Source organism: Pipistrellus hanaki (genome assembly GCF_964339955.1).
Source record: "Pipistrellus hanaki genome assembly, chromosome: 8".
Classification (NCBI taxonomy): Eukaryota; Metazoa; Chordata; class Mammalia; order Chiroptera; family Vespertilionidae; genus Pipistrellus; species Pipistrellus hanaki.
In genome coordinates, this window is record NC_140510.1 from 64,730,895 (window position 1) to 64,753,616 (window position 22,722).

A 22,722-nucleotide genomic window follows, 5' to 3' on the forward strand; every position below is an offset into this window, starting at 1 on the left:
TGCTGCTGGGGTCCAGCCAATCGGGACTGAGCGAGATGGGCCAGACATGCCCTGGAGCCATCCCGAGGTCCCTCCCCGGCTGGCTAACCTCCTTCATCCCTCCCTAGCCCCATTCATGCACTGGTGGGGTCCCTCAACCTGGCCTGTGCCCTCTCTCAATCCGGGACCCTGCAGGGGATGTCAGAGAGCCGGTTTCAGCCCAATCCCGCACACCAGGCTGAGGAATTCATGCACTGGGCCTCTAGTCACATATATAGTCCAAATAAGAAAAGCCATATGATGGTGCCATCTTGTGGCAAAGAAATCAAATCATGAGTTTAATGCAAGTATAACAAAATCTGACTTTCATTTAATTCTTTAAAACACTGAATCTTCCAGTAGTCACCTTTCCCATAAATGTGACATTTAGAGGACCTCATAATTTTACCTGACTTGTGCTGGAACAGTTTCTAACCCTAATTTTGTCCCTATGGTGAGCCCAGCCTGACATTAAATTTATTTATTCCTTGCCTATACTTCTGACAACTGCTAATCCAGAATCATAGATCTCACCACTTCCCTAGCATCTTCATTTTCTCATCCTCTGCCACCCCTCTCCACTTCCAGGTGATGATACTTCACTGAGAAATTAGAAATTAAACAGAAACTCCCTTAACTACCTACCACCAAGTTCAATAACCTTCACCCATCTGTCCCCCAGGTGTTACAATGGCTGCAGTGTCCCTGACAAAAGCCAAACTCACAAGGACTGTGCTACGAAGAGCTTCCCAAATTTCTACGTCCATTCCTGACCACCCCTAGTCCATCTCTCCCCCTGAACTAATGAATCCCAACTAAGCAACCCGCTTCCATTCTTATTCCTCTACAGCCCATTCTCACTACAGTCATTAGTGTTATTGTTTTTTAAATATATAAATCAGCTTATTGCTCTGTTTAGTCCTCCACAGAGTTTCCCCTATCTGGTAGGAATGTAGTCCAAAACCTTACCTGGTCTAAAGGCCCTAAGGGACCTAGCAGTGCAGGCTTCCCTGTGCTCATTTCCAGCCCTCCTCCCTGACTCCCTTCCCGTAAATACAACTTTGTTCTTTCTGTCCTTCAAACTGGCTGGGCCAGGGCGGGAACTAGGATAAGGCACGGCGCCTGGGGCACAGAATTCAAGGGCACACACTCCCTGGGTCTGTCCCTCTTCTAAACTTAAGGGGAGGATTAAGATTATCCATATAGTAACTTCCCTCCCTCACATTTAATTGGCTGGATTTTTATTCCATGACAGTTATGATATACACAGTGTAAATATCAATGTTATCATTCACACTAGCACTGCCTGGAAGAACTTAATTTACTTTGTTCAGGAACATATGAGGTTAGATGTTTGATAATGCTAATAATGAGTTTCCCTTATCTCAAAAGAAAACAATAAAAATAAATGAAGATAACATACAGAACATTCTATAAATAACCATTCAGGACCTTGAAATAACCATTCAGAACCTTGAAGAATGAGACAGTCTATTAAGATCAAGTTCTGGGTCACTGAGAGCCTAACCCCAATAGTCACCAGGACTTTTTTTTTTTACTATAACCATTTAGAAAAGAAATGTTTCAAAATTATGTACTTTCCTGCCTCCTTAGCAAAGTACAGCTGGCTTCATTTAACCTTTCTCTCTGCAAATAAAGATCATTATAAACAAACTAAAGGCCTGGTACACGAATTCATGCACATTAAAAGAAAATTAATTAGAAGAGCCAAGACCGGTTTGGCTTAATAGATAAGAGCGTCGGCTTGGGGACTGAAGGGTCCCGGGTTCGATTCCGGTCAAGGGCATGTACCTTGGTTGCGAGCATATCCCTGGTGGGGATGTGCAAGAGGCAGCTGATCGATGACTCTCTCTCATCGATGTTTCTAACTCTCTATCTCTCTCCCTTCCTCTCTGTACAAAATCAATAAAATATATTTTAAAAAAAATAAAGAAAATTAATTAGAAGAAATATTTTAATATCGCTATTCACCCTTTCTCTGTAATAGAAGTGTCAACCAAATTCTCAATCGACAATGACAGATCAAAACACACATGCGATTGGCACCAGCGAGAGCTTTATATGTATATCACACATGCACTAGTCAACTTAGCCTTTTATATATATATATAAAATAAACTTGCTTAATTAGACCTGCTTTCTAATTTAGTTCAACTTTTTCCAGCCCAATGAAGCACCCCAATTTCTCTTTCAGGTGATTGTCAGGAACACAGCAGTAACATGAAGCAAATTATTATTGTAGATTGCACAGGAAGAACAAAGGGTAAAATATTTAACTGTATTTGACTATATTCTGCGCAGTGAGAAAATCTGAAATCATTTCTTACTTTTCAGTCAGGTCCAGTTTCTAAACTTTTTAAATCTCCATTTTCCAGCTAATGAAAATAAGATTCCACCGAGTCTCCTATCTACCTACTCCAGGGCTTCTGTGAGGACCAAATGTGATGAGGCACTGGAAAATGCTTCATAGACATTTGGTTAAAGTGTAAAATGTTTGCACCTGGCTATGAAGCAAGTCATGTTCCTGGGCTGAATTGGCTTACTCAACTCTTACAGTAACTCTAGACATAGTTACTATTATTATTGCTATTTTACATAGCAGAGGATTGAGGCACAGAGATAATATAAATCTCAAAATCACCCAGCTATTAGTAACAGGATGAGAATCTGATCCAGGCAGCCTCTCCCAGGACCCAAGTGCTAAATCACACTGCTTTGCCTGCACTAGAGAAGAGAGCTGGGATGTGACTGGGTAGAGGAAAGGTGAGCTGCTCACAGAAGACTGCCTCAGCAGCTCTGTGAGTGGATCAAAATAGGGATAAGAATGATTTATTTTTGTTTTCTTTTGAGATAAGAGTCTCATTATTAGCATTATCAAATATCTAATCTCATATGTTCCTGAACTTAAGCACAAGCCAAGTTTTAAAGAGAGGGGAGAAATATAAAGGGGGAGGATCACACTTCTGCTTTTTTTCCCCTTGAGCCATTTGGTTTGGGTGGTACCTTTAACAAAGGGGCTGATAGAGGGAAACAAGTATGAAACGATGAACTAAGAGTTCTGGTCTAGGAGAGTAATGTACTAGTAATAACCAAACCACAAACCCTGGCCACTGCATAGATTAATTACGATGTTAATGTCCTATAACTCAGAAAATGAGTATCATGCACTATGTAAACAAGGTAAAAAAAGTGACTGCAGCAAGAAATGAGACAAAAGTAGGCACTGAGGATGAGGAAAAGAAAGCAAAGTCAATCCCCAAAAACAAAAATAAGGACTTCTATTATCTTTTTGGGTAAATTAGAGGGGATGTCATAGTGAAATCTCTCTGTAAGCACACTGATTATATAATTCCTTATTTTCTTCTCTCTAATGTGTATAAAATACAAGAAAAAAAATGAGGTGGTGGTGGTGGTTAGATCACCATGTGTGAACCAGCCTTGTACTCTATTCTGTTATTCTTTGTGACTTTGTTCTATTTCAGGTACACATACTTTAGAGGTGTTCTGGAGATCTAACAGTTTCACTGTTCATTTCAAAAGATGCTGGAACAAAGTACTTGGTGCTAGGGAGTCTGCACTCAGGAGATGCTGACACATCCCAGATGTTTAGCTGTGTGACAGTCTCATAAAACCGTATGACATTTAAAATGTAAGACAACAGTCCTGAAAGAGCTTGCGAAGCCTCTGCTTCTTTGCTTCTGTCTTTCTACTTGTGCCCCAAGAAAGAGGCCTGTCTGATGACGCTGATGCCCACCTCATTGTGGGCAAAGTTAGAGCAGAATCATCACACTGCCTATGTTCTTCCCTTACCTCCCCACTTGTAGCTCAAATACTTTAAGGATAAAATGGAAACAAAGCTTCTGATCATTAATTGGAAATAAAGGTTTGAGTATCTTTGCCTCAAACATATCAGATATACTCTAGGATTAATTCCCAAAGCTCAACCCCTCAAAACGGAGAGGAAACATTTAGATATTGCTACCTCATTAGCTCCCTTCTCCTAATTAAAGATTGTCTTCAAATATGGAAACTATGAAATGAAGACACACTTCCTCAAAAGATACATCTGCACTCCCTGCTGGCAAATGCCCCGCGTAGAAGCCACATGGCCTGCACAACCCCACTCTTACATCAGCTGCAAACGGTCCCCTTTTCACTGTTCCTGCTGCAATACAATGGGTGCATATGAGACCAAGAGGGAGAAAAAAGCCTACCTTGTTTAACGTGCAGTGGGAACACCCACTGTCCAGTCTGCAGACCTGCCCACAGCTGCCACTCAGACCGACAGAAAGCAGCCTTAGCACAGCACCCTTTCCCACTGAGGAAGGCTAACAGAAAATATCAGCCTCATCTATTATCCACAAAACCTAAATATTAATTCACTTTCTAATGACCCTAATCTCAAACAAGAAAATAGGATTTCTGTACCAGAGTTTATTTCAAGACTTCTGAAAAAGTTTGATGAATCGCAAATAAAGCAAGACAGCCTGGGTTCCAATTCTAGCTTCACCCCTTGCTAGCTGTAATGTCTGTGGGTAGGTTACTCAATCTATCTATGCATCCCTGTTGTCATCTAAAGAAAGTCTGATAACACTAACTCATAGAGCTATTGTAAGTTTCACCTAGATTGATATATGTAAAGCTCTTACAACAGCCTTGCTTCAAAGAAATGCTAATAAATACCAGCCATGATCATTATCTCCATATTACAAACAAAGAAACTGAGGCAAATTTGCTAAATAACTCTTCCAAAGTCATATACCTAGCTAGTAAGTACAAAAGCTGAGATTTAAACCTGTACTCTGGATCTAGAGTCCAGATTCTTAACCCCTATGTTATACTGCCTCTAGGATGTCTTATCCCCTGCTTCAAATCAATAATGGCAGGTTCTTCTGTATTTGTGAAAAGAAATTCTTAAAATCCATGCAACTACCACAAGATATGATAAGTGTCCAATGGAAGCTACATTCAAATCACAGTCAGCAGGTGCCACCCTAAAACTTAGGGCAGTGCTTCCCAAAGTGTGGTACGCGTACCCCCAGGGGTACGGGAAGGGTTTGGTGGGGATATGCACTGCACCGTGCTTAGCTGCGCCTAATACATCCATTTTTTTTTCTTTTGACGAGGGGTACTCAGCATTACGAAAATTATAAAAAGGGTACACATATGTCAAAAGTTTGGGAAACAATGACTTAGAGCAATCTCAAGCACACAGAGGTGCTTCTGGAACTGCCAGGAGTTTGGGGTTTCATACCCAAAACTGCCCTAGACATTTTATCCCAAACCTTGGTAGACAAGTGCCCCACACCAGCAAGAGTTCTTAATGCCTTGCCGAAACCGGTTTGGCTCAGTGGTAGAGCGTCGGTCTGCAGACTGAAAGGTCCCGGGTTCGATTCCGGTCAAAGGCATGTACCTAGGTTGCAGGCACATCCCCGGTAGGGGGTGTGCAAGAGGCAGCTGGTGGATGTTTCTCTCTCATTGACGTTTCTAGCTCTCTCTCTCTCTCCCTTCCTCCTCTCTGTGAAATATCAATAAAATATATTTAAAAAAAAAAAAAAAAAAAAGAGTTCTTAATGCCTTTATGAAAATTCAGGACAAATCGGTGCTGGCGATTACAAAGAGGTTAGAACAGTCTAGCCCCCTTCCTACCCTATCTCTCCTGTCATGTCAGCAAATTGCGATAGAAGTAGGCCAGGCTTGTCCCTTGCCACCACTTCTGAAAGTTCATCTTGTGCATAGAAAATCAAAGGCAACAAAAGATCACCTTACCTTTTTAAAAACTTTTCCATTTGGTTGTATTTCATCTTCCTCATTTAAAACTTCACGTGTTCCCAAGAGTCTTTTGTCCTTAAATTTGTTTTTGGCATACATAAAAACTTTATCTAGTGTATCACAGCCAGGGTATAATACTGAGGCCAAGCCATCCATACTGTTAACAGATCTGTATGCAGACTCGGGTTTTGAATTTACAGGCTTTGCTTTAATTTGTTTTGATTTTTGTTGTCTTAACTCAGACAAAAAATAATATGGAATGTATGTTAAAATAGTATAAAGTGATATGATAAAATGTATTAAACATAAAAGAATGGGGTGGATGGTCTGCTTTAGCTTCATGGTTGATGGCTTTGAAGATTCGTGGTTATTCATAAGTGTTCAAAATGTAGAAGTAACAGATTTCCGTAAGAATCTAGAAGGAAGAGAAAAAAAAATTAGTTCAAAATCATTTTAAATAACTTTAAAGAAAAATTCTTATTAGATAGGCAAGTGAAGATTTTTTCACCCCCATCAATCAGCTGCTAGTGCACTGACCGCAGTCAAGTCCTACCCATGTTTGATATCTGTGAGCCTCGTCTGTATTGTATCTACTAACAATGGAGTTACCACAGAAAAGTCTTCACACCATCCTGAAGGAAAGGCAGCTTTTCCAAACTAACCCCAAGTATCCACAAACATTTCCCAGTGGCGAGGAGGGAGCAAACTAGAAGACCTACAAATGAATGAGACCAAAACTGAACCCATTTCCTGTCGTTACATTGAGGATGGCAGCACTTTGCATATTCCTCATAACCTCCTCTCCTGGCCCAGAGGAACTCCTGTTAGTCTCTGCTCCCACTCTCTCACTCTAGACAGTAAAAAGCAACTGGAGTTAGCAAATATGAAATTCACTTCCCAAAGTGGTTGGTTCTAGATACTTTCCAATTTAGACAGTTTAAAATGTGGAGCAAGAAAGCAATAAACTTTGGTCATTTTATACACTGCATTCATCAGATTTATTGAGACACTACTCTAAGTACAAGGAATGCAACAGTGAACAAAAGTCTTAGCCTTTCCTCATGAATCCTACATAGTCATTAGGAGAGGTAATAAATACACTATGTAGTACCCAGGATCGGCTGTGTCCTCTGCAGAGCAACAGGATGCACACTATAGAAAAGATCAACTTCTCTGAAATAGGCCAGCCAAGTTATTAAACAAATAAACAAGCAAACTCCACCACAAGAAGCTGTAAAAAAGGGGAGGGAATCAGAATTCAAAATTGCTATAAAGCATGTAAATTAGCCAGATTAAGTCAAAGTTACAAGGCATGCAAATAAAGAAAGTGTGATCCATATACACATATGGGGAAAGCAGGCAACAAATCGTTCTTCAGAGGGCCCAAATGTCTGATTTTTGCAGACAAAACATTAGAACAGCTATTACAATAAATATGTTCAAAGAACAAAAGGACATGATGCTTAAAAAATTAAGTCTAACTCCGCAGTTTTACAAGACAAGGACACCTCCAAATCTGCCCACGCACAGCTGGTAAGAAGCCAAGACTCCCAACTGACCAAAGCTCTGCTCATCACGCGGAGCTGTTCCCTGACGATGCAGTGAGCAGTACTTAGAATGAGTCCAGAGAACCCGGGGTTTTGCCATGTGCATGGGGAACCACTGAAGGTTTCTGTAAAGGAAAATGGCACAATGAAAACAAAGGTCCTGCCATTTCCTGGCATCAGAGCTGCAAGAACAGACGCACTTTAGGAATCCAGGAGAATGATATTATCTCATGAAATTTAATTTTGTATGTTTGCATTTTGAATTATAAAATAATCTTGTGATTAAAAAATTTTTTATCTACAGATTACATAATTATAACGTATAGAAAATTCTATGGGACTTCTGGTCAAGATGGAAATGAACTAATAAACTACTTCAGGGTAAAAAACACTTATGTCTGTAATTTTATATCACAACATTTCAGTTAAAAAATGTAAATCAAACATGGCAAAATATTAATACTTATTTAACTTAAGTGGCAAGTATATAAAAACTCAATATATTATTCTCTCTACTTTCCTATATGGTTTCCTTTTAAATAAAAAAAGTTTTAAAATGCCCCTTCCCCAAAAAAAGAAAATCCTAAGTAACGCACTAAAAAACTAATAAACAAAGAGTTCAGCAAATGTTGCAAGATATGAGTATACAAAAATCAATTGTATTTCTGTGCAATAGCAATGAACATTCAGAATATGAAGTAAAGAGAAGAATTACATTTACAATATTTAGGATTAGATATAACAAAAAGCACAAGATTTGTGCTGTGAAAACCACAAAAATTGTTTAAAGATACTAAAGATGTAAATAAATAGAAAAACATCCTGTTTAAGGATCGTAAGACAATATTGTTTAAATGGCTATATTCCTCAAATGTTGTAGGTTCAACACAATCCTTATCAAAATCTTTGCAAGCCTTTATACAGGAATCTGTAAGCTAATCCAGAAATTCACATGGAACTTCAAAATAGCCTGAACAGCCAAAATTTAATCTTGAAGAAGAACAAAGCAGAATTCAAAACTTACTATAAAGCAGTAATAATCAAGACAGTCTGGCACCAGCAAAAGAACAGATAATATAGGTCAATGGAATAGAACTGAGGGTCCAAAATAAACCCTTATATCATGAACAACTGATTTGCAACAACATGACAAGATAATTCAATAGTGAAAGAACAGTCTTTTCAACAGATGGTGCTGAAACAACTGAATAGCTGGATATAAAACAACAAAGATAGACTCCTATCTTATACCATACAAAAAATTAACAAAATAGATTATATAAGACGTATAATTATAACACTAAGAACTGATCACTAACTACTAAATGTAAACACCTCAGGAAGAATATAGTGAAAGGTAGAAGCTAGTTCTGGAATTTTCTGAGTCTTCTTAAACCAAATAGCAACTTATGATCTTAAAGGCTGAGGGAAAGAAGAGAGAAAATGGAGATTTTGAAGAGATAACACTACAAAATTTGGAAGAGCACCAAAAGTAGGAGGTGCTCAAAAAACAATCAGCCACTCCAGCAGAGAAGGGTGGGGATGAGGAGGAAATGAGAGCAGGTGTTTAAGGCCCTGATTTGTCAAGTTCAAATTGTATGGCCTCTGAGGCTGGGGAAGAAACTTAGTTTGTATTCCAGTGTACACAAAAGCACAGTTTAGAAAGTAAGTTTATACAGGGGATAGCTAACCTGAAGGTAGCAGAAACTGGAGGCAAGGAAATTAGATTTTAAAATAGCTGAGATAATCCTTTCTTCCTAGACCAGGAGGCTAGGGTGGTGTGCCGTGGAGCCAGCAGCTGCGATCAATGCCCACTGCCTGATGTCCCAGAAGATGGCAATGGTGGCAGCTGTTCCTCCAGCCCTTCCCAACAACTGAAATCTTTCTGCTTAATATAGTGAAGATCTTCTGTTCTGAACGAAATAGTCACAAATTAGACAGCAGCAGTGAAAGACTGGAAAATCTGATCATCTTTTCCTTCACGTTCCCAATCCAGTTAAGGCCTCTCCATCCCAGGCTAAACGTATGGTAACCTATATTTTTCATAGTATTTGCAAAATTTTTACATTTACATATTCAATCAATATAGTTTACTTATCTAAATTGTGTAAGGGAGAAAGCTAACCTTTTCTTTCAGATGAACTGCCTGAAGCCATTTATTCAATAAGCTACCCTTTTCTCAATTAGCCAAAATGTCACCTTCAGTAAATTCCCACTTACATTAGAATCCGTTTCTGGACACTATTCCATTTCTTGGATCTATTTGTCAACTGCTTTGCTAATACCATGTTTCCCAGAAAATAAGACATCCTCCGAAAATAAAACCTACTTACAGGTTTCCTTCTGAGTGAAATATAAGGCATCCCCCCGAAAATAAGGCTCCCCCTAGGAGTCACAAGAAATTCACCAGGAAATTCAGGAATTGGATTGTTATGATGATGTTCCAGAAGATGATGACATGATTGTCATTGAATAAATGAGTAAATTCTTGAGATTGTAGGATTCACAATTTGTCTGGTTTGTGTTGGCAACTACCGTACTACCGTACAGTATACAGGTAATAAATTTCCTTTATTTTCATTTAACAATAAATGTGTACCGTATTCTTCTTCATGGAAAAATAAGACATCCCCTGAAAATAAGACCTAGCGCATCTTTGGGAGCAAAAATTAATATAAGAAAGTTCTGTTCATGCAGTTTCAAAGCCAACAGGTACTTGTTTTATTTAAATGCTTTATATGATCTACTGAAGGTACTATTAGTTGCAACACTGGTTTAACTGCATATAAAAAAATGTTCAATAAACTTGCTCCTTTTAGAACTATGGCAGTAAGTTCTGGATCTGCTGCTGCCCCACCTCCACTTACTCATCATGTAATATGGAACAAAGTCCCTGAACACCCCAGCTTCAGGGTCACTGTAAAACTGGGTTATAATAAACACCAAATAAAACTCCCTTAGGAGCAAACAAGGAAAGCAGGTGAAAGCACTCTACTTAAACTATAATATACAATGTATGTTTTAATAGTACTTAAAATTTTGTTGTTCATACAAAACTATGCATACTAATATTTTTCTTTTCTCTTACTTCTTACACCCGGCCAATAAATACCAAAGTCAATTCAACTATACTCTTACTGAGAGGTCAGGGTCTAAAGACAAACAGACTGGTTATCTGTTCAAATCAAGGGAAATTATGAGAAAGTTACCTGTGTCACTTTGCCATAACACCTTATTCCCATGTCAAAAGCTACTGGAGAAGTACATGGACTATGTCAAGAAAAGATAGGCAAAAGCAGTCCTCTGTCTAGGGAAGGAAAAAGTCACAAAAGGTTGACCATGATTAATTGACTGGATCCATATATTTCTGGCCAAGGAATCAAGGAGAGGGAACTATAGGCAGTAATAACAGTATCTCTAAAAAGACAGAGATATTCAAGAACAGAGCAATTCAAGACAACACTAAGTACTATAATAGATTGATAAATGACCCCAAAGGACCTAGAAATTTGTTTTTTTTGGGTAAAGGGTCGTTGAAGGTATGATTAAATTAAGGATTTTGAGATGAGGAAGCAATTTTGGATTATCTGGTGGGCCCTAAATATCATCAAAAGTGTCCTTACAAGATGGAGAGGCAAAGGGAGATTTGACACACTCAGAGGAGAAGGCGATATGAAGAGGGGTTTGAAGATGCTGGCCTGGAAGGCTACAGGATACCACCAATGCAGCAGTCACAGAAGCCAATGCAATGATGAGAAAAAAATATGAGTATGAATATTGAAAAAATGAACATAAAATCATCATTGTTTACAGATAATTGGCTGTCAAAAAAAGAAAAATTCAGCCAAAACCGATTTGGCTTAGTGGATGGAGCATCGGTCTGCGGATTGGAAGGTCCCAGGTTCGATTCCAGTCAAGGGCATATACATTGGTTGCGGGCACATCCCTGGTAGGGGGCATGCAGGAGGCGGCTGGTCAATGTTTCTCTCTCATCAATGTTTCTAGCTCTCTATCCCTATCCCTTCCTCTCTGTAAAAAAAAAAAATCAATAAAATATATTTTTTAAAAGAAAAATTTAAAAGGACCACCTGAAAACTATCCAACTACAGAAAAAATTCACTAAGATATCTTGATATTAAGTACATGATAAAAATTTGTACCGTAATTGGAAAACGAAAAGGAAAAATTTCTTAGTCACAATAACAAAAGGAACTTTAATCATTTAATGTTTAAATTTACTGTTTAACATTTAACATTTACTGTTTAACATTTAATGTTTAAATTTACTGTTAAACATTTAGTGTTTAAACATTTAATGTACACATTTTAAACGTGTGTATTATACACACACACACACACACACACACACACACACACACACACTCTCATACATATATACATTGCTACAAAAAGAAACTAAAATACCTGCAAATATGGAAAGACAGACTAGTTCCTGGATAGAAAGGATAAATATAATTCCATCAAAATTAACCTCTAAACCAAATAGAATCCCAATCACAAAATCTTACTAGGATTTGGTTACCTGTTTGTTTTGTATGAGTAATTGTTTTGTATGAATAATTGATACATGAACCCCAAAGTCTTATCGGGAAGAAAACATCTTTAAGACTAGCTAATAAAATTTGGAACAAGAATTAGTGCATACTTGCCCAGGAGCTACACAGATTGTCAAAGTAACCTTGAACTTCCAAGACTCAGCTGCAGCCTCTACGGGAAGTACTCCTTGGTCCCACAGACAAGAGCTAAATGGATCCCTGTGTGCTCTGATTCCTCCCTCCACTCCTGCCTCACACACAGAGCCAAGAAAGAGCACAGAAGAAATCGAAAGTACCTTGACATAGCTGAAAGACAGGAAATACGGGGGGATTTAGAAATGCAAATGGAACATAAAAACATGTTGTAGATAGAATGAGATAGGTTTTTAAGCAAGGCATTTAACCAAATTTATTTTTTAAGAATGATTACTTGGGTCACCACAAAAAAGAAACTAGAAAGGATTCCAGATATGTAGTAACTACAAGAACACAAGAGAAGAATGAAAAGGTCCAGTAGTTACAGGAGCAGAAGGAGCAACTGTAGAGACTTTTCTGAAATAAGACAATAGGATAAAGGAGGTGTGAATATTAATCTTAGAAGGTTAATGTCAACATTTCTGACAAGAGGTATAAGAAATACAGGAGAAAGAACAGAAACCTATGAGAGTGCATGTGTAGAGGGATTGGCTATTAAGTGTATAGCTCTGACAAGAATAGAGTTAGGATACTGTCAGAAATACAGGACTAAAGATGTAGACAGAGCTAAAGATGTAGATTTTAGAGTCATCACTGATTCTCTCCATAATAGAGTCAAAACCAGAAAATCTCTCAAAAATAATAAGAGTATGAACTATGTGGGCCATTTACACATGGATTTTTCAATAAATACATGGGTTATTCAAAGATACAGTATTGTAAATTTATTTTCTCTTCCTAATTTTCTTTTCTCTAGCCTCCTTTTTGTAAAAATACATTATATAATACATATAACATACAAAACATATGTTAATCAACTGTTTATATTACTGGTAAGACTTCTGGTTAATGATAGGTTACTGGTATGTAGTTGTTTTGAAGAAGTCAAAAGTTTTCTGAGGATTTTCAACTATACCCTTAACCCACTCCCTGCCAAGTTGTTCAAGAGTCAAATGCATATCCTATATAATAAAAGCATAAAAGCTAAGTGTCCGGTCATCCAGTTGGTCGTTCAACCAATCAAAGCGTAATATCCTAATGATATGCTAAGGCTCTCAACTGCTCGCAATGACATGCACTGACCACCAGGGGGACAGATGCTTCGACCAGTAGGTTAGCTTGCTGTTGGGGTCTGGCCTATCATAACTGAGCCAGATGGACTGGACACACCCTGGAGCCCTCCCATGACCCCTCCCAGGCCAGCCAACCTCCCACATCCCTTCTTGGCCTGCACCCTCTCACAATCTGGGACCCCTCAGGGATGTCGGAGAGCCAGTTGCGGCCCGACAGCAGAACAACCAGTCGCTATGACATGCACTGAGCGCTCCTCAGCCAGAAGCCAGGCTCACAACTGGCAAGCGATGCGGGAGCCTCTTCTACCTCCGCAGCAGCGCTAAGGATATCCACACACACACACACACACACACACACACACACACACACCGACTGCAAGAGGGCACAAGCCAGGCTAAGGGGCACCCCCCAAGTGCATTTATTTTATGCACCAGGCCTCTGGTTCACTTACAAAATACTAGAGGGCCAATGCATGGACTCATGCACACTGAAAGGAAATTAATTAGAAGAAATATTTTAGAGACGAGGAGGGATCGAGGGAGATTGCCCAGCCAGGGAGGGACTGCAGGAGGGCTTCAGGGCATATCCAGCCCATCTTGCCCAGTCCCAATTGGCCGGACCCCAACAGCAAGCTAACCCACCAATGGAGCATCTGCCCCCTAGTGATCAGTGCGCATCATAGCAACTGGTCAAATGAACGGTTGGACACTTAGCATATTAAGCTTTTTATATATAGATAAGAATTAAAGACAGACTATAAAAGCCAGCTAAGAAAGGTAAAGAAGCCAAGAGAAGTGTCCTATAAGCCATAAGGACATTGTCAGGAGGCTACAGAGAAAGGGACAAGTAGTTATGATATTAAAGTACAACAAGCAGTTGTACTGAAACAATCCATCATATTTTTTGCCTTGTTGATCACATAATTTTTAAATTATATTTGTACACATTGCTCAACCTGCTAGCTATTCAAATACATAATTTATCAACAGTGAGTCTGCTCTCAGAGAATTCCTGTGCTCCCACTAATAAGTGCATACTGGTCATTTCAATGTCACGTTGTTGGCCTTCCAAACTTTTCTAGTATTGTGCTCACATCTTTCAACTCAATTTAACAAACATTTACTGAGCATGTCACATCTATTTTTGTGCTAGGTGACAGAGATGCAAAGATTGAGTCATTTGGCAAACATAAGTATCTTCTATATGCTAGGCACCGAGTGACTAAAGCACAAATAACCCTATCCTCATAGAGGTGTCATTGCAGTGAAGGGAAGCATTACACACAGCTACTCTCCCACAAAAAAACCCAAAAGTAACACATTACGTTTTAGACTTCTCTAAAAATAAAAGACAGCAAATACAATTATTATTTTATAAAGCAATTTGAAATTAACAAGAAACACAAAACTAATTAATTACCTATCGTTAACATGCCTGTCCTCTGGCTTCATACAATACAAATAAATATTAACTTAAATATGCATACAGTCAGCTCTCAGTTATCTGTGGGTAAACTATCCATGCACCAAGAGCAATTCTCTAACACTGATTCATGTTTCTGGGTTTTATCCCTAGCAAACTTCTACCATGTAATCTTCTAACACATGACATAGTGTAAGAACATATGGCTTAAGACTTTCAAAGTAATTCAAATATTACACTGCCAGTTTTACCATATTCAAGTGAACTCCCAGAGAGAGACACATCCCTAAATCCAATACATTTTTATTCACATCCCAGAGCCAAGTCACCAAAAGCTCTTCTACCCCAAAATTAATTAATCTCTAAAGCTGCCTCCAAGCATGAGCCTAGCTTTTATCTACTAGCTTACCTTCTCAAAATTCTAAAGATCACAAGACACTTTGGTAAAAACTGTTGGCATTCCAAACGTGTGTTCCTTCAATACTGTGTATATACTATTGTTCTAGCATATTATAAATATCACATTTCATGCATAAAATAGAGATTTCTTAAAATATGAAGTAAAACTTCTAACATTTTCTCCCAGCACCCAGAGATGGGTTGCATGCACACTATAAGACAGACATCATGCTTAACCTAAAGAAATTGAACTTGGAGGTTAATTTGCCGTGGTCACAAAACTAGAATGAGAGAACCAGATTTTCGGATTCAAGCAATAATGTTGCACCAAGCTCAAGCCCACTGTCACTCCTCTGGACCACACCAATCTCTCCTTATACTGCCTTCCCTCACCTCATTCCCAGCCAGCTACTGCTTCCCACAACTCCCCACCTCCCTCAAAATGCTGTTAGAAAGGACAGATATTCTTTTTATGCCTCAGAAAGTGATATACAGACTAAATATTTTGAATTTCTAAAGAAGGCACTATGTTGTCTAAACAGGCATCAGTCTATATAAGTCAGACAGAATTTCAGAATAAATGATGAAGACAAATTCTTAGATTCTAGCACATGAGCAATATGGGAAGTTATATAATGCAAATGGAAAATGACTTAGGGAAATATTAATTGTGAATATGTAAAAAATGATTCCATGATTATGGTCCACGTGATATAGTTTCAATTAATATTAATTCTGTTTACATTAAAATTATGTCAAGTAAAGTGCTCTGATTCTTTCTGGTTTTCTTTGAAACTAAAATAAATTCCTCACCTCACCTTTCCCTAAAACAGGAGGTACAAGTCCAGAGATCAAGTCAGTCTCCAATGAGAAGAGAAGGTTTCTGGCTGTTTTAGTCTTACAGTAAAAAACTAAAAGCCAAAGTAAAAGTCCAGAATGAGGATCACTACAGTCCCAATAAAAGTAAAGTAAGTACAAGTAAGAAACTTCTGTGGTTGAAGTAGGAACTTTTTATAAGTTTGACCAAAATGATAATGAATATATTAAAACTCAAAAATCAATGCAGAAAAAATGAATAATTATAAACCTATAAAATCAACTTAGAACTAAAATAATATTTAAAAGGTTAAGACTATGCAGCAGGTAGTTATCTACAGTAATAAAAGAGAGAAATGCTAATTGACCATACCTTCGCTACACCCACAGCCAATCAGAGCAAGTATGCAAATTAACCCAATAAAGATGGTTAATTTGCATATGCTGAGGGAGGGAGGAGTGAAGACTGAAGACAGCATAGAAGAGGGAAGGAAAACGGAAAGCAAGGTAGTTGCCAGAGGGAAAGGGCGGGCAGTGGTGGGGCAGACGGGGCAGGCAGCACAGCTGCTTGCAGAAATCTTCCTGCAACGCCCCTAGTTATTTAATAAAACCCATGCAAATAATCCCAGTGAATTCCAAGTAGTAAACACATCAATGAACACACAGAGGTAAGTACACAAAACTAATAAGATTTCAAAGAAACCTAATACAGAAATATAGCAGAGGTAACAAAAAGTCTAAGCCAAGACTTTTTATAATAAAGAGGTGGAAGGGAGGTAAAAGAAAAAGAACCCTGATGGAGAAGCAGATCATAACTCCGGTGAACAAGAAGAAAGTATTAAAGACGAGGAAACCGAGCTCCAGACAGGCTAAATGGCAGAGACAATGCCACACTGCCAGGCCTGCTGTGCACAGTGCCACACAGCAGAGCCACCAGCAGCAGGATTAGAAACAACCTGGGCAGAACCCAAATGCCCTTTCTGTATCAACTAAGAGCTCACATGGCTCTCTTCACCTGCCAGCTGCTAAGTCTAGGGCCTTCCATTCCTAGGACCTTCAATCCATTCAGTAGTTACTTTCTAAGTTGAAGGAAGCAATAAATAAATGAATTTATTCCAGGACTTAACTTGTTTGTCCTCCAAACCTTTTTTTTGCTTCTCTCCTGGGTGATTTATCTTCACAGCTTCCCTGATCCCTCAAATTATTGATGCCTCAATTTTACCTGTCAATCCTGCTCTTGGGTATCCCCATTTGAGTACCTTCCTCAGACTCAACCCTTCCTTCAAATCCGGCCTATTTCCCCCTTTTGCTCAGCTGACCTTTCTCTGGCTATTCTGCCCTCTGTATTGCTCACTCAACATTAACCACATGCTGTATCTACCTTCAGACAGCTTGAATACTCTTGTCCTTGGGTGATTAATGTTTCCCAGTCCCCTCTAAATGGTGTATGCTTTTATTTATATACCTACAGGCCCAGTGCACTGAGGGGGTGGGGGGACTCCCCTCAGTCCGGCCTGTGCCCTCTCCCAGTCTGGGAGCTCTCAATGGATGTCCGACTGATGGTTTAGGCCCTCTCCCCACAGGAGAGTCTCCTGCCACTCACTTGCCAGCAGTGAGCCTGGCTCAGGGCTTCTGGCTGAGCGATGTTCCCCCTATGGGAGTGCACTGACCACCAGGGGAAGCTCCTGCATTGAGTGTCTGCCCCCTAGTGGTCAGTGCATGTCATAGCAACCAGTCCTGCTGATGGATTTTTTGCATATTAGCCTTTTATTATATAAGATGGCTTTGCTCATTCACCAGATTCAAAATACCAGAAAAACAAAACCAGAGGCACAGGGAAACTTAGAAGTGGTGATTGCTGCACAAATGTATGCTTGTCCAAATTCATCAAGTTATATAAATACAGACTTCATTATATCAATTAAAGGGTAGAGAGAGGAGGAAGGGAGAGAAGAAATGCTTCTGTAGTATGGTATTCTAAAAAGACTATCATGCCGAAACCGGTTTGGCTCAGTGGATAGAGCATCGGCTTGGGGACTGAAAGGTCCCGGGTTCGATTCCGGTCAGGGGCATGTACAATACCTTGGTTGTGGGCATATCCCCAGTAGGGGGTGTGCAAGAGGCAGCTGATTGATGACTCTCTCTCATCGATGTTTCTAACTCTCTCCCTTCCTCTCTGTACAAAAATCAATAAAATATATTAAAATAAATAAATAAAAGGTAAAAGAGAAACCAACAGATAAAAAGTGAACGATTTGATGTTAAGATTTCATCTAAGGTGGAAATAAAGTTGAAGACTTTAATGCCTATAACTGTGTATTATAGACTGTTTTAAAAATAATAATAATAATAAATAAATAAAAAGACTATCATGAGTGAACTAAAACTGGGCTGATTTTTATAGAAATTGAACAGCTCTTGGCAATTTTTTGGAAATTGTTCAGGGCTCCAAGATAAGGTACTGATTTGTATCAGGTCAGTCACAGGCCTGTCTCCTCTATTACTACAGAACAGGTGGCCCTCCTCCTAGCCTGTGGAACTCTGTGCTAACAACACTTTCCTCAACTGAATTCAACCTCTCCCTCAACTCATACCTTCCCAGTTACTAAATCCAATGGATGGTACTCAATTTTCCTTTCACAGGCGCAATCCACAGTATTAACCGCTTCCTCACCCCTTCCTCCCAGTGGCTGCAGGGACACCTGTTCTGGCTGTCCCCACTTCCCTGGGCACTCCTCAGGTCTCCTTTGCAAAGGCTGCCTCCTCTCCCCAGCTCCATCCCAGGCCTCCTCCTGTTATTAGTCTAGTCTCTGCAAAGGCATTCTCACTCACGCCAGATTTCAGCCATCACCTCTACACTGATGGCTCCAAAATGGTAAACTACTAATCACAAGAAATCTCCTTCATCTCCTTCTCCCTCCCCTACACCATTGAGCGCTATGTCTGAGATTTTACCTCTCCATCTCCATTTTCTCAGTATTTGCGCTCATGATATAAGGCTCTTAAGAATCAAATGGGTTAACATGATAGTACTTTGAAAAAGGGAAGAAAAACACTTAAATCTGAATATTACCCTGTTTCCCCGAAAATAAGACAGTGTCTTATATTAATTTTTTTCTCCCAAAGTTGCGCTAGGTCTTATTTTCAGGGAATGTCTTATCTTTCCATGAGCTAGGTCTTATTTTCGGGGAAACACAGTAGTATTCATTAAATTGAAACCTTGAAAGCAAGGACTTTCTCAAATTCATCTTATTTATTCCCCATGGCACACCTAGCACAATGCTTTGCATGCAGATGGCCTTTAGTAAATGTATTGCAATAAATTATTTGTATTGGCTTAATACATGTTTAATTGAAATATTCACATATTAAACAGCTTACATTTCCCAAATCATGTCATCATTTTTATCTCCTAAGAGGTGAGAATCACTCTGTAAAATGTAAACTATACTGGATACTTTTGATAACAATGATATAGCTTATCTAAAGTTAGAAAATCCTGTCACCTTTTTGGGCCTGGCTTCCCTGAAAACATCCAAATCCCATCCTCAAGTCCAAATCTCACATAAAGATTCTTGCTTCCCAACAGTTCACTTTGAGAGGGGAAAACTTAAGCATTACAGAAATATTTAAGCTTTAAGTACCCTGAGGGTAGGCAACATGACTACTTGAAAAAGTTCCCTATCTGATTTTCATATCTTTCAATGTGATTGACATTCTGATTAGGAACAAATACTGCTCAAAGGTTCTCAAACTCATTAGGTACCTTTAATTATAGCCTCAGAATGCAAGATTGTCATTCCGGTAAAACCTCACCACTGCCTAGATTTCCATCTAAGTCAAAATCCTCATTATAACCTTCATTCACACACTATTTTTCCTTCACTGCACATCACAACTTGTACTTATATATTTATTCATGATAATTTGCTTCATGTCAGTTTTCTTGTTTCCTCCGTGATATCAAGGATCACACAAATCCTATTCACTACTGTATCCCAGCCCCTTACATGGGGCCAGACAACAGGAAGCACATAATGAAAAAGAACTTGAGGCTTTGAGATCTGACTGCCTCAAACCAAACATGGCATGATTTCCCCCATAACTTGCCATCTTTCATTTCTTCCATCTTTCTTTCCTTCAAGAACATTTTACTCAGAGAATAACTCAGCTTTAAATCATCCAGTCCAAACGTCTTACCAATCCAGGAACTGAGACCCAGACACTAGGTGACTTATCACATCAACCCTTACAATGTTGGACCTCTCTGCCCAACACCCAACAACACTGCCATCCCACAAAATTAACTCTTTTTGTACCAGAGAGAAACCAGGAAAAGCCTGACAGAAAATGCCAGAGTGACTACAGAAGCCTTACTAATCCATAGGATCAGAACTGCACAGGAAGATGCCAGAAAACAAAAGAATAAAGTCTGTGAACAGACTCCCATGTCACCACGCCTCTTCCTAGTAATAACCTGAAACCCTTCAGGAGCAACTCAGCAGCACCCTTCAACTCTGCGGACTAATCTGGGGAGACAAAAAAGGTGGTCATGATCATGAAACCTAGTTCTCTTGACCACCCAAACAAAAATCCTGCTGTGGCAACTATTCAGGCAGCCTAGCCCCATCCTAGCCTATCCTATTCTATCCTTTATCCTATCCTGTACAATAAGCCTATATAATAAAACCCTAATATGCAAATCAACCAAACGACAGAACAACCGGTGGCTATTGCAGGGGCTTCCCTGCTTGCACAGGGAGGGCACAGCTCAGCCAGAAGCTGGGCTCAGCGTTGGGGCTGTGGCAGGAGCCTCTCCTGCCCATGCTGCAGGCAGGCGGCAGTAAGGAGCGAGGGGTGCTGGACTGCAGGCTTAGGCCCGATTTCCCCCAGGGGTCCCGGAGAGCTCAGGGACCCGCCCCCGACCAGAGCACGAATCTCATGCACGGGGCCTCTAGTATCCTGATAAGAGGTGAGAGCTCTGGATGTTTGGACAGGATACTCTGAATCCCACTTCTCTTCTCACTTGCTGTGATCTGGGGCAAGTTAGCCTGTCCAGACTGCAGTTCCTCCGGCTGTAAAATGGGAATAACCATCATGCATTAAAGCCCTTAGTACAGTGCCTGGCATGTTACAAAGGCTCAATAAGTGCCAGCTGCTTGACATTTTAATTCAGCTGCAATCACTTCCACAAGGCCTATTCCCTCTCTAGCTTCCATATAATTTTAAAGACGTTGTTCCAAACCATGCTATTTTTGAGGGGTCGTATTTATACAAAGAGAGCACTTTAAAAAAAAAAAAAAAAAAAAAAACTGGGCAAACCAGTCCAATGACTCACTGCCTGGGTTCCTCATCTATGAAACGGGCCTGATAATAACACCTACCCCCCCAGAATGTCTGGCAGTGAGCACGCCCTCGGTGCTGCTACCCATTCTGTGGCTGGTATGTAATTAAAACGCACTGAGGGAAAAGTGAACCAACTCACTCTCTCTCTCTCTCTCCCCGACCCCAAAACATCGGTCCGTCTTCATTCCGGTCCCATCACCACAGATCAGATCGTGGCCAGAACAAATACTGAGGTCGATCCACCCACCTCACACACCCATTTCTTCTCACATCCGCAGCCAGACACCCCCTCCAGCAAGGCTTTCCGACATTGCGGACTCAGGGTCCTCCCAGGGACCGCGTCAGAGCCCATCAAACCCAAGTTAACAGCCCCCACGCCACCCCACCCCACCCCGCCCCACCCGCAAAGCGCCGGGAGACCCCGTACATCCTCCCTCCACCGGACAGCGCCGCGTCTCCGGCCGCGGTCCCCGCCCCCCAACCCGCTCACGTGGGCGCTCGGGCCGAGGCCCCACGTCCCCGGCGCCTCCCGCTCTGCCCCCCAAGCTGGTCCCCACGCCGCGGGCCGGCCCGGGATCCGGCGGCCGCCTGCGCGCACCTCCACCCCCCACCCCCTGGAGCCGGACTCGGCGGCCACGTTGGGGCCCGGGGGACCCCAGGCCCCCAGGCCGGCCGCGCTCCTCCTCCACGCGGGGGCCGCCCTCGGGCGCAGCCCGACCGCACGCCGAGGCCGCGCCGCCCACCGGCCCCGCCGCTCCCACAACGGGCGCCGCGCTCACCGCGACGCCGGGCTCCGGTCCCTGCGGCCTCGGGCCCGCGCAGGCCGCCTGGCTGCGCCCCAGAGCAGCCACGTCCCGCGCCGCCTCCTGGAGACCCCGGCGCGGCCGCCGCGGCCGAATGCGAGGGGGCGACCGTCCGCTGTCCCGTCCGCCGTCGCCGCCTCGTCCCGGCCCGGCCGCGGCGACCCCTGCAGCGCCGCTCCCGGCGCCGGCACACCAGCGTCTGTTGAGCCGAACCGCCCGGGACGCGCTCCCCGGGCCGGCGCTCATTGCATATGCAGAAAGGCCGCCGCCCATTGGCCCGCGGGCGGTGGCGCGTGCGGGGCTGGGCCTATGGAATTCCGGCGGGGAGCGCGGGGCGGGCGGCCCGGGGCGGAACGGGGTTACTACGGGTCAGTCGGCGGAGCCGCGGCGGATGGGACTCAGCCGCAGCCTCAGCCGCTGCCGCAGCCGCCGGGGGCGGGCACGGGGGCGACGGAGGTGGAAGGGGCCGCGGCGGGAGGAGGGGCGCCAGGTTCTGCGGCCGCGACTAGAGCCCAGGAGAGGTGGGTCCCCGCAGGATCTGCAGGAAAGGCCGTCCCTCCTGCGGGGGAAAAGGCCACCCGCAAGAAGAGAACTAAAAACGCAGTTATTGCTGTAAAGTCTTCATCTAGAAGATCATGACATAATAGGCATCTTATTTGCATTCTTAACCGGATTCGTATCCTGTTCTTGCATAAATGTTGTCAAAATGATTTTTGGAAACGCCAGCAGCTAGGGGCTGTGGAGGGGGCTCAA

At 41.6% G+C, this 22,722-nt stretch overlaps 1 protein-coding gene across 2 annotated transcripts in view; it reads right to left on the minus strand.

Annotated features, from left to right (window-relative positions):
- ACSL3 (acyl-CoA synthetase long chain family member 3) overlaps positions 1-22,207 on the minus strand; it is a 44,786-nt gene extending 22,579 nt beyond the window's left edge. Inside the window, exons 1-3 of one of the 2 annotated variants that reach the window (XM_084891392.1) lie at positions 10,568-10,660; positions 9,050-9,271; positions 5,809-6,226 (exon numbers count right to left, since the gene is read on the minus strand). In XM_084891392.1, the coding sequence (XP_084747518.1) occupies positions 5,809-6,186 (378 nt within the window). In that variant the 5' untranslated portion in view covers positions 6,187-6,226; positions 9,050-9,271; positions 10,568-10,660. Of the gene's footprint in view, positions 1-5,808; positions 6,227-9,049; positions 9,272-10,567; positions 10,661-21,945 lie in introns of those variants that run through there. The other variant, XM_084891391.1, reaches the window with a different exon arrangement.
- Between the last annotated feature and the right edge of the window lie 515 nt (positions 22,208-22,722).